The following is a 12,828-nucleotide window of genomic DNA, read 5'->3' as shown; positions in this document are numbered from 1 at the left end:
TATGGAATAGCTACTTTATACAAATGTAACAAAAATAAACATGACTGCGTTTAGGAATCTACTTTTGGTTCACAACAAAAGAAACAACCTAATTATAAACTTCCTTTTTTCTTTCTTTTAAACTGTTTTCTCAAACTAATTTTTAAATGACCAACACATTTTCAAAGGACTCTATTAGAATGTTAAAAAAATCTGACCCATCATCAGAGTAATGCAAAGCAAAAAAAAAAAAGAAAACTGAGCCCAATTCTACCCGTTGGATAGAATTTATGGAAATGATAAAAAGGATATGAAAATTGGGCTATGAACTATTCAGAAGAATCCATACAGAGACAAGATTAACTAATTAAAAGCCAGTAAGAACACAACCCCCAAACAGGAGACTTGTCAGGAAATATGGCTGCAAAAATACTGCTGTTTACGTTAAAAGACAACATTTAGAACTTTAAATGAAAGGCCCTAAGAGACAATAAAAATGGTCCCAGCTATTCCATGGGAAACTATATACCATCACCAAAAAAGTACAAAATCAAAGACAACTGCTAAATATGAGAAAGCACAGAAGTAACAAAGAAAAACAGAATGTAAATTTTAAAGTGCCTCAGGCCGGGCACGGTGGCTCACACCTGTAATCCCAGAAATTTGGGAGGCCCAGACAGGTACATAAATTGAGGTTCAAAAGTTCAAGACCAGCCTGGCCAATATGGTGAAACCCCACCTCTACTAAAAATACAAAAATTAGCCAGGCATGGTGGCACACGCCTATAGTCCCAGCCACTCTGGAGGCTGAAGCAGGAGAATTGCTTGAACCTGGGAGGCGAAGGTTGCAGTGACCCAAGATTACGCCACTATACTCTAGCAGCAAGACTCCCCCAGAAAACAACAACAACAAAAAAATGAAGTGCCTCAAATCCTTCAAAAACAATGAAATATAAACACTTCAGAATAGGCAGCTGGGGCCAGGGAAGGCGGCTCAAGCCTGTAATCTCAGCTACTCGGGAGGCTGAGGCAGTAGAATCACTGGAACCTGGGAGGCGAAGGTTGCACTGAGCCAAGATTGCACCACTGCATTCTAGCCTGGGTGACAGAGAGAAACTCCCATCTCAAAAAACATAAATAAATAAAATAAAATGCAGTTGGTTTAATTTGACAAAACACTGTTAGATCAAACAACAAGTGAAAAAAAGACTGGACCTAATAAAAGAATAGAACAGCAAACAGGCTGTCATGCTATTCCAAAAGATAATGGTTACGAGGTTACCTAGGTTACCTATTAAACCAATCTCACAAGGCCACTGTCAGAGTAGATTTGATCCAATCAAATGTAAGCCATTGGTCAGGAGATTATATATTCATGGACATAGCATATTCTTCAGAGAAATTCTACCAGCTGCTTTCACTCCCACTAGAATGCAAACTCAATGAGGAAAGAACATTTTTCTATCACTTCCCTGCTGTCTATGTAATAAATAATTAATAATCACTTACTTGAAACAATTGAAAGAAAATAATCCAACTATGACTTATTATTTCGCAATTTCATGAAGAGTATGCATAGTATCACACGTTGAACATCAACATTTTTATCCCTCATCTAGAAATAAAGCTGTCCATGAGTGATCATTCTCTAAATTAAAGCCAGTTTCAGAACTAAAAGGAGAACTAAAAAGAAGCTTTTATTTAACAGACGATGGGATACTTTAGATTCAGACACAGTCATTTTTCCACTAGACAAACTAGTTTTGTTCTACATAATCCCTGTTTACTGATAATATCTGAGCTTCCTCCTCTGAGGCAGTAAAATATTCCTTTTGTAAATATAAAATCTACTAAATAATCACTTCACAGCCAATGGCCTGACAAAGCTAGGTCATGTTTTCAGTAAACATTTAACAAGCACACAAAAGTAAAACCTCTTTAGTCTACACAGAACAGAGTAAAACAACCATGCAGAGAATCACCCAACATAATCACAGTCACGCACTGCGTAACATTTCGGTACATGAAAGACTACATATACAATGGTAGTCCTATAGAACTGTAATATCGTATTTGTACTCTACTTTTCTACATCTATAAATATGTATATCTACGTTTTAGATACACAAAACTTACCATTGTTTTACAAGCGCCTCCAGTATTCAGTAGAGTAACATGTTATACAGGTCTGTAGCCTAGGAGCAACAGGCTGTACCAGGGTAGTACCACCCAGTTTTTACTCTATGATGTTTGCACAATGACAAAATCACCTAAGGATGCTTTTCACAGAATGTATCCATTGTAAATGTAATTCAACTGAGACGTGATTGTATCAATTGTAAATGTAATTCAACTGAGACGTGATTCAATGTAATATATACAGGATATATGCTAATATATACATTACATGTTTTCATTTACTGAATATATATTATATATAACATATATATGCTAATATATAATGTATACATAGTGTATATGTACGCAGTGTAAACACCAGAAAAACAAGAGAAGAAAATAAAGTTCACACGAGTATTTTGAAGATGATTTGGTGAAAGGGCTTTTTAGTTATACTAAAAATATTTATACCTAGATAATGCCATACTATTAGATTTCAGAACTAAGGAAATGAAAAAATTTAGGTAATTTAAAACTTTTGGTAATTTAAAAATTTGCCTATAAATTTTTAAAATTCAAATTAAAACTTCATGAAATTCAAAAACTCACATTTCAGGAAGATAGTGGTATTTCTGAAGAGGATCTTTCCAAAACTAAAATAATTTTTCCCCTGCAAAGATACAGGAAACATAATTAGCCTCAGATGGCTTCAATTCCCAAGGCATAATTTAACTATCTAAGGCTGCTAGAAATCCTAACTTAACTTAAATGTTTATGGGATGTAACCCTTAATCAGTTCATTCTTTTTACTCAACAATCACTGCCCAGAATAACCAACCATTTTTTCAAATGAACTATGTGCAGATAACCAATTTTATTTTCAAATCTATAAAGACTAAATTATTAACCATTTTAGTGACAAGTAAAAACCTAATTGAAAATATGAAAAATCTTCGCCAATGAACTAAAGGTATGTCTGCCATATATAAAAGTCCAAACACGATTTGGACATTACAATCAGTGAGACAGCAGAATGAAACAAAAAGGCCAATGTAGGTTTAATGGAAGTAACGCTTTTCAGCATTTCGTCACTGCTTCTGGTTTTTGCCTGCTCGCAGGACTATACCTGTTACTGAAATAAGATTTAAAATGGGTACGGGGCAGAAAGGTTCAACCCATATAGCTAATTGTCCAAATAAAAGACTAGCCTTACCACATTAAATTTTAAGTGCCATTTCTTGCGTTTTAACCACTCCCATGTTAAACACACTTTAAAAATCTCTATGGTTTCTAGTCACACAGTAAAGCTTAGAATAGCCATTGCAAAAGTTGAAGCGAAGTCGAACGATCTCTCAAGTAGAATTAATCAGGGACCAAAGAAGTGCAGAGGAAAAAAAGAAAGAAATGAATACTCCTATTTACATATCTCTCTTATCCAACCCGGGATTACAGGATTCTGATACAGGATTCTGTGAAACAATCCGAAAGACAAACCACTCTCCGTCTGTACATCTAGTTTACATTTCAAGGCAGGCACTGAAAGTTCTGCTTTTCTGAGGAGAAACCGTTCCACCACTCCTTTCTGTTACTGAGATAGCCCTGATATTCCCCTCCAGCCTAACCACAAAAGTGCGCGGCTTTCCGCTCCAGGTAGGTGAGTCCCAGTGGGCCAATGACACAGACCTTCCCGGCAACCCCACCCCTTTTGAAAAGACTTTTGCGGAACATTCATGGACCCCTTGGGCCGCCGTAGCCCCACCCCTTACTCCTCTAGGTTCAGACGCCAGTGAAGTGAATACTCACCGACGGTATCGGAATGTGCCATTTGGACCGGTCGGCAGCAGCCACCGGTGCCGGTCCCGCACTGAAAAGCGACAGTGGGGACGGCTGAGCTCCCAGAAGCAGAAGGATGACAGGGAACACCTGAAGGCACGCAGCCGCCGCCATCTTCACAGCCGTTGAGTGCCTACCGAAAGCATTTCACCTTCTTCCGGTTCGTCCCGCCTTCTTCCGGCTCTGCTCTCAGGGCGGGATCATCCGGGTCCTGGAAACCTCGCGGTTTTTGTTTGCCGTGTGAACTAGCGACCCCTCCCTCACACAGTCGTCTGTGCGCCTCGAGACTTTGGACCTACAGCGCAGGCGTCGTCCCGTTGGAACCTGGTCAGCTGGGTTAGGGAGATCACCAGATGCCATCCTGTCCTGGGTCTTTTCTCTCTCCCGACCCTTAGAGGGTTGGGGGACCAGGCAGACACCCCGTGCGGGAGTTGTGTCTCTACTTCTCCCGCTCCGCCCCAGCTCCTCATCCCTTCTAAGTCTGTCAGACTTTGGGGCCAGAAAGTCTAGAAAAGCCCTAAATCTGGCTACCTAATTGGCATCTAGTAGTGAGTTCTCCGGTGTGGGTGGTATTTAAGCAAAGGCTGGAATTCGGCGGTGGTGGAGTACACGCGATTCCTGGACTGGGTGGTGTACATTCGAAGACACCTTGTAGTCCTGAGGAGTACGATGCTGCAGTAGAATCTGGCCGGTGACCTAAACTCCAGCACAGACTGGGCCGACACTTCCCACTCTTCACCGAAAACTGGTACAGAGAGGGTCCCGTGGCGTGACCCCGCCACTGAGGTAGACCTGCAGATGCTTCGTCCCGACCAGGGGCCGTTTCGGCATTTTCTGGTTCTCACGCTCTTGATTTTTACCCTCTACGGTTTATTGCTTACCCTCCCTCACCACCGCACTGACAGTTTCGGTTCCTAACAAAAGCACTTTCCTCCTCAGCCACCCATAATCAAGACAAATTTGCCAAATAAATCTTGTAGAAACGCCAGTTTGGGCCTGAAAAATTCCAGGAGCAAGACTTAAGGTCTGTCACTCCATGGGGATCTGGAGGGGGACTCCCTTCCCGGAAACTTGAAGGTGAAGTGCTGGATGTAATTTTAGAAGGACAGCTAATTGGCTTTTTAAAAAGATCGCCCAGGGCCTTGGCCTAAGAGCTGGAAGCTGTTCGGAGTGATAGAGAAGCCATGGAAGCAGCTGAGAAGGAGGAAATCAGGTAAAGGCCAAGTGCTCCTGCAGTGACTGACCCCAGGGTCCCCAGAAACGGGGTAGTACCTGAAAACATTTTGGCTTTGAAGATTTCATTGATTTTTTTTAAATTGCACTTCTTATTTGCATGTTTGGTATTTGCTCACCTTTATCTTTTCTCTCAGTTTGCAGGGAGTTAGTCGATATTAATAGCCTCTCGTAAAATACTTTCAGGATGGTTAAATAGGCCAGGTGCAGTGGCTTACGCAAGTAATCCCACAGCATTTTGGGAGGCCAAGGCGGGAGAATCACTTGAGTCCAGGAGTTCGAGACCAACCTGGGCAATCTAGGGAGAACCCCACCACCACCACCGGCCCTCCCCTCCAACTCCTGTCTCTGCAAAAACAACAACAACAACAACAAAAATGCTGGGACTGGTGGCACACACCTGTAGTCCCAGCTACTTAGGAGACCAGTGGAGGATCCCTTGAGACCAGGAGTGAGCTGTGATCTTGCCACTGCACTCCAGCTTGGGCAATAAAGTGAGACCCTGTCTCCAAAAAAAGAGGATGGTTAAATAACATTAACAGTGGAAACGTTGCAATGTGAACTCGTAACACGTGAATTTCAGGCATGTTGCTTTCCAAGTTCAGCTACAACCACCTCTTTCTATATCATCCCAGAGTTAACTCTTCAAAGCTGGAAAGAGGAAACAGAAGATTCTCCAATCTTTGTGCACTTGATTAACATAAACTGGGCCGAGTTGCTCATACCTGTAATCCCAGCACTTTGGGAAGCCTAGGTGGGCAGATTGCTTGAGCCCGGGAGTTCAAGACCAGCCTGGGGCAACATGGTGAATCCCTGTCTCTACAAAAAAAAGTTTTTAATTAGCCAGATGTGGTGATGTGGCCCTGTAGTCCCAGCTACTTAGGAGGCTGAGGCTGTAGGATAGCTTGAGCCCAGGAGGTGGAGGTTGCAGTGAGCTGAGATCACGCCACTTTTCTTCAACCTAGGCGGCAAAGCAAGATCCTGTCTCAAAAATACTTTTAAAATAAACTGACAAAGACTGAGTTCAATGAAGGATAAACAGTTTTTTAGTATGGCCAAGTGTATCTGCCTAGGCTTGTTTTTTTCGTCTGTTGTGTTCAGTCATAGCTTTCTACATAATCAAGAACATGCTGACTACAGATGCGGTCACAGCAGTGCCTGAAAACCAGTGTTATTTTTTTCTGCTTATAATCTGTAGTTGTTTTAATCAGATGGAAGGTAGTTTAAATATGTGTACTCAAACTACAATATACGTACATCTTGTTCATGTTTTATTCCAGATATAGCTCTTTTGGAAACTTGGTTTTAAAAAACTTTGGACCTTAGATTGTCACCTTATCCTTAAAAAAAAGAGATTTCCCCTCTGCATCTGTTCTGTTCTTATTCTAGCACCTTGCACCTCTGTTAAAGCATTTGTCAGCTTGTATTGTTATTGCTGGTAAAACACTCGAACACTGTCCGTATCTTCCCCAGAGCCTATAACCCAGGAAGAATATTCTGAAAATATATTTTTTTAATAAATCAGTCAGTGGGTTGTGGTTGTTAGTTTGTCTGGTTGGTTGATTTTGGTTTGGCTCCCTCAGGTTTTACTTTTGCAGTCATAACCTTCAGTACTATTTCCAAAAAATATGTCCTCATAAGTGACAGTGCTCTTTTCCCATTACTTTCAGAGTAATCCCAGAACTTGATGTTTTGTCGTTTACCTCAGAGGATTTACGAAAGGTTATTATTCCTGAAGCATAATGTGCTATTATGATATACTATGGCCGTGAGACAGTTTTGCTTTGCAGAATAGACTCCAAAGGTTTATTTCGCATGTTCATACTATAGTTAGAGAAGGTACAAAAATTGGACTCACAAACCCTGTGTAAAATAAATCTCTCAAAATATCTTTTTATTTAGTGTCAAAGATGAAGCTGTGGATAAAAACATTTTCAGAGACTGCAACAGGATCGCATTTTACAGGTAAGGAAAATAAATATAGTACCTACATGAAATATTACTGACAATATTTCAAAATTGATGCTTAGTAAATTTTCGAAAACTGATAGACTTTCCAAAGAAAGGATAATTAAATAATTAAGGAAATCATCAGATGGCTCACTTTTTTTTTTTTTTTTTTTTTGAGACGGAGTTTCGCTCTTGTTACCCAGGCTGGAGTGCAATGGCGCGATCTCGGCTCACCGCAACCTCCACCTCCTGGGCTCAGGCAATTCTCCTGCCTCAGCCTCCCGAGTAGCTGGGATTACAGGCACGCGCCACCACGCCCAGCTAGTTTTTTGTATTTTTAGTAGAGAAGGGGTTTCACCATGTTGACCAGGATGGTCTCGATCTCTCGACCTCGTGATCCACCCGCCTCGGCCTCCCAAAGTGCTGGGATTACAGGCTTGAGCCACCGCGCCCGGCCTAGATGGCTCACTTTTAACCTTATACATTTACTCCTGAAGTATTTAAATTTTTCAGTAAACAGCTATTTTATTTTAAAAGCCAAAATAGTTTTAAACTAGTTTTTAAATGTTAATGCTTTGAATAGATAACACTTTTACATGGTTCAAAAATAATATCAAGATATATACATTGAAAAATGTTACTTCCACTCAGTCCTCATCTTGTTCCAAGTAATCAAATTTCTTCATTTTTTGTTTATGCTTCTAGTATTTTTTTGTGAATATATGTATTTTTATATTATTCCGTCTTTTTTTTTATCACCCCTTTCTTATACCAAATAGGTTTTTTTTTTTCCTGCTGTATAGTTTGTTCTGAGGAGCAATTCGTATGAGTACATGGAGATTGTTTCCTCTTTTTACAGCTGCATAATATTCCATTGGGTAGATGTACTATTAATATAATTTATTCAATCTGTCTCTTATTGCTAGGCCCCTGGGTTATTTTTAATCTATTGCTAAAATAACACTACCGCAATGAAGAGCTATACATAGGTCATTTTCTACACATGGAGGTGTATTTATAGGATACATTTCTAGAAGTGGGATTACTGGGTCAAAGAGTAAATGCATTTGAAATGTGTTAACTATTACCAGATTTCCCTTTATGGGAATTATACCATTTGTATTCCTATCACCATTATATAAGATTGCCTGGCCGGGTGCGGTGGCTCACGCATGTAATCCCAGCACTTTGGGAGGCTGAGACAGGCGGATTATCTGAGGTCGGAAGTTTGAGACCAGCCCGACCAACATGGGGAAATTGCATCTCTACTAAAAGTACAAAATTAACCAGGCACAGTGGCCCAAGCCTATAATCCCAGCTACTCAGGACACCGAGGCAGGAGAATTGCTTGAACCTGGGAGGTGGAGGTTGCAGTGAGCTGAGATGGCACCATTGCACTCCAGCCTGGGCAGCAAGAGTGAAACTGCATCTCAAAAAAAAAAAAAAAAAAATTGCCTGTTTCTCCAGGGCTGCAAAAAATACATCTTTAAAATCTTCATTTTAAAAAAATATCTTCTTTTTTTTTTTTTTTTTTTTGAGACGGAGTTTCGCTCTTGTTACCCAGGCTGGAGTGCAATGGCGCGATCTCGGCTCACCGCAACCTCCGCCTCCTGGGTTCAGGCAACTCTCCTGCCTCAGCCTCCTGAGTAGCTGGGATTACAGGCATGCGCCACCATGCCCAGCTAATTTTTTGTATTTTAGTAGAGACGGGGTTTCACCATGTTGACCTGGATGGTCTCGATCTCTTGACCTCGTGATCCACCCGCTTCGGCCTCCCAAAGTGCTGGGATTACAGGCTTGAGCCACCGCGCCCGGCTTAAAATGTCTTCTTTTATGTGATCTTGAAAGTGAAATCATCAAAAATTATCTAGTGTAGCTTTCTTTTTTTTTTTTTTTTTTTTTTTGAGACAGAGTTTTGCTCTTGTTGCCCAGGCTGGAGTGCAATGGTGCAATCTCAACTCACTGCAACCTCCTCCTCCCGAGTCCAAGTGATTCTCCTGCCTCAGCCTCCCAAGTAGGTGGTATTACAGGCATGCACCACCACACCTGGCTAATTTTGTATTTTTAGTAGAGACAGGTTTCTTCATGTTGGTCAGGATAGACTCAAACTCCCAACCTCAGGTGATCTGCCCACCTCTGCCTCCCAAAGTGCTGGTATTACAGGTATGAGCCGCTGCACCCAGCTAGTATAGCTTTCTAATGTATTCACTCTCTGTTCTATAGGAAGAAAAGCATATTATTTTAATTCTGAACAGATATCTAGAGAGAAGTCTACAGTGAATGCCTGGTGACCTTGTTAAACTACTAGATTATATTGAATTCCCACTGCAAATTGTTGAGTACTATTAAAGTCCATTAAAGTGGAAAGAGGGAAGGAAATTAGCAAGCTCACAAATGTCATCTATGAAAATTGCCCAACCTTCTCAATAAAGGATACAAGATGTCATCCTTTGAGCAATGTTATATTAATCACTTTTATTAGTTTTCTTACTAATACTCATCTTAATAGCACTCTAATAATAAAGTTTCTGATTAGTACTTTATTGTAGTACCAGTATGGTTTGTGCCCTGAAATTCACTGAATATCAGAGTGAATTTTAATGACTTCCACATATCAGTCTGTTAGATATTGACAATCACAAATAATTATCAAACATCTGTTTACTATGTATCTATAGGCGTCAGAAACAGTGGCTTTCCAAGAAGTCCACCTATCAGGTATTACTAGACTCAGTCACAACAGTTGAAGACAGCACCAGGTTCCAAATCATCAATGAAGCAAGTAAGGTGAGATGGAAGTATTTTCTACAGAGAATAATTTGTGTCTGTATTTATTGGGGCTGAATGAAGTAAATTTCCACAAAAGCCAATTAAAGCCATGTGTGCTTCAAAAATAAACCTAATTAGAAAAGGAATATTGGCCTTTTAGTGATTAGTGGCTCACACCTGTAATCCCAGCACTCTTGGAGGCAGTGTCGAGCAGCTTGCTTGAGCCCAGGAGTTTGAGAACAGCCTGGGCAACATGGCAAAACCCATCTCTACAAAAAGTACAAAAAATTAGCCAGGCACAGTGGTGCATGCCTGTAGTCCCAGCTACTCGGGAGGCAGAAGTGGGTGAATCTCTTGAGTCAGGGTGGTCAAGGCTGCAGTGAGCCGTGATAGTGCCACTGCACTCCAGCCTGGGTGACAAAGTGAGACCCTCTCTCAAAAAGGAAAAGGAAAGAAAATGAATGTCATCTTTTTATATCTATACTAATAATACTATAATAGACATATGAATATCAGTTTACATTGCCTGTGTATCAGATGTTTTCCTAAATGTTTGACAAACGCTATTTCCTTTAAATTAGTCTTCATAACACATCTAAGAGGTACATTATGTTGTCCCCAATTTTCAGATAAGAAAAATGAAGTCTAGAAAATTACTTGCCCTAAGTCTCATATTTAGTAACCCAAATTTTCTCCTGCATCTGTCAGACACTACCCACATGCTTTCTAACACTATTACACAGTGCACATGCAGCCTGAGCAAGGTACAAATTCAGTGTATGTCCAAATCTCAAAGTGCAGGTGAGCTGGGGGAACAGGACAGGCAAAGGGACTATGCAATTGAAAGCCTAAGTAACAGTGTTCTGTCACCTGAGCTACTTCACTAGTAGGTTACCTAGTTAATGCCTTCTGAGAGGGTTACAGAAGTATATCTTAAGTGCTTTATCTCACCAGTGAAGTTGTCATGTTACTTTAGATGGGCCAGTCATAGAAGAAGCACTATGGGCTGTGCTAGGAAGTGTGACTGTGCACCACTACCTGATGCCCTCAACCTGACCCTCACTTCCAGATCCTCCCTGCATTCTAAAGGCATCCTAAGTTTCTAAGGCCTTTCAGACCAATCTGACTTAACTGGTGGTTCATATCACTGAAAGACAGTTAAGGCCATCAGGTCTGGGTCCCCTAGCTGCTTGGATAATAACTGCACCACCTCACTAACAAGTCCTGGGTCTGGGAAGCTGACGTTTATAGCAAAGCTGTGAACAGTGTGACTACCATAGTTTCTGCCCTGCAGCGCTGTACTCAGGAAACACATCAGAGAATACAGAACAAAAACTGCCCTAGATTAGTGGGTTCTCCATAATATTTGTAAGGCCTTTAATGTAGAAATGGGTCCCAACTTTATTCCCAGACAGAAAGAGCAACTGTACAGTGAGGAAAACTACCTTCGTTATGGAGTTATAGAGATTTTAGTCATATGGAGTCCTCTTCCATAACTTTCTTGCCCAAATTTAAAATATGAGCTAGAATCATATCAACAGTTCTGTGTTCTCTATCCCCAGCCTCTGTCCTCAACTTCTACAACATGGTTATTATGACAGTGCACTTAGTTCATCTCTCTTAGCTGCACAGATGAGGCAGTTAGCCTTCTCCAAAACCTAGTGCTGATTCTTACACCACCCATTTTTCTGGAGGTATTTGCCCTCTTGCCTAATATCTTTGTTACATTTGAGTTCTCAGCTCATGTTACCCCCAAAGCCATAGGTTCTCTGATCTCTAATGCTGATTCAGGCCTTCCTTTATATCCATATATATGGATATCTCACTTTATATCCATATTATAATACATACATGTATATATATGTGTATATATATATATATATGTATACACACACACACACACACACACACACACACACATTTGTTACACAGTTATACATGCCACGATGGTGTGCTGCATCCATCACCCCATCATCTACATTAGTATTTCTCCTAATACTTTCCCTCCCCTAGCCTTGCACCCCCTGACAGGCCCCATGTGTGATATTCCCTTCCCTGTGTCCATGTATTTTCATTGTTCATCTCCCACTTATGAGTGAGAATATGTGGCATTTGGTTTTCTGTTCTTGTGTTAGTTTGCTGAGAATGATGGTTTCTAGCTTCATCCATGTCCCTGCAAAGGATATGAATTCATCCTTTTTATGGCTGCATAGTATTCCATGGTATGTATGTGCCACATTTTCTTTATCCAGTCTATCACTGATGGTCATTTGGGTTGGTTCCAAGTTTATAATGTTTTTAATATATCCTTTTGTAGCCTAGTTTGATAGCTGTTCATGGAAAAAATGGGCAGCACTAATTTCCTTCTGGAGAGCCAACCACTGTTTGCATGTAGTCTCATAGCCTGACATCCAGTCAAACCCCTGTTTTCAGGGTCATCAGAAACAATTGGCTCTAGGAAATGCATTAAGTCCACCAGAGGCCTTCTAGGAGTCTTTAGGCCTTGACCAAATGTCAGGAATCTTCATGTCTCATTTTTCTTGTCATTCTCTTATTTTCCTTCTTGTTTCCGTGGCGTCTAACCTGAGAGACTTGTAGTTGTCCATGATCAGGGCAAGAATCCCTGCCCATCCTTGAGGAAGCCTAGTATGTTGAGCACCTGGTCGTGAAGACATGTCCTGAGGCAAAGTAAATAAGGCAGAATCACCCTGAATATCAGTGGTGAGCGAAAATGAAAATTCTCAACACAGTGTGATACCAGTTTGTGGTGAACACCCATATATGCTATTTTACATTACTGTAGATCAGTTTCTCTTTTTGGATCCTGAAAATGTAAGAGACAGTACTGTTCTGGTGAGGTGCCAGGACCAGAGCCCAGAAACTGGATGTCTTCAAAGGCAAAGAAACCACAGTCCAGGAGGAACCACAGGATCTCAGCACAAGACA

At 40.8% G+C, this 12,828-nt stretch overlaps 2 protein-coding genes across 17 annotated transcripts in view; one reads left to right on the top strand and one right to left on the bottom strand.

Annotated features, from left to right (window-relative positions):
- TMEM87A (transmembrane protein 87A) overlaps window positions 1-4,044 on the bottom strand; it is a 57,932-nt gene extending 53,888 nt beyond the window's left edge. For 7 of the 11 annotated variants that reach the window (XM_010339588.3, XM_074393812.1, XM_074393811.1 and 4 more), the window contains exons 1-2: window positions 3,901-4,044; window positions 2,707-2,767 (exon numbers count right to left, since the gene is read on the bottom strand). In XM_010339588.3, the coding sequence (XP_010337890.1) occupies window positions 2,707-2,767; window positions 3,901-4,044 (205 nt within the window). Of the gene's footprint in view, window positions 1-2,706; window positions 2,768-3,519; window positions 3,812-3,900 lie in introns of those variants that run through there. The other 4 variants (XM_074393813.1, XM_074393814.1, XM_074393816.1 and 1 more) reach the window with 3 other exon arrangements.
- A 149-nt stretch (window positions 4,045-4,193) lies between these two features.
- Window positions 4,194-12,828, top strand: part of GANC (glucosidase alpha, neutral C) — an 83,588-nt gene continuing 74,953 nt past the window's right edge. For all 6 annotated transcript variants that reach the window (XM_074393804.1, XM_010339591.3, XM_074393805.1 and 3 more), the window contains exons 1-3: window positions 4,194-5,143; window positions 7,066-7,128; window positions 9,792-9,900. In XM_074393804.1, the coding sequence (XP_074249905.1) occupies window positions 5,115-5,143; window positions 7,066-7,128; window positions 9,792-9,900 (201 nt within the window). In that variant the 5' untranslated portion in view covers window positions 4,194-5,114. The remainder of the gene's footprint in view (window positions 5,144-7,065; window positions 7,129-9,791; window positions 9,901-12,828) is intronic.

Source organism: Saimiri boliviensis, chromosome 2 (assembly GCF_048565385.1).
Source record: "Saimiri boliviensis isolate mSaiBol1 chromosome 2, mSaiBol1.pri, whole genome shotgun sequence".
In the NCBI taxonomy this organism is placed as follows: domain Eukaryota; kingdom Metazoa; phylum Chordata; class Mammalia; order Primates; family Cebidae; genus Saimiri; species Saimiri boliviensis.
The sequence above is the reverse complement of the archived record's forward strand: the minus strand, read 5'-3'. Positions and strand labels throughout refer to the sequence as shown.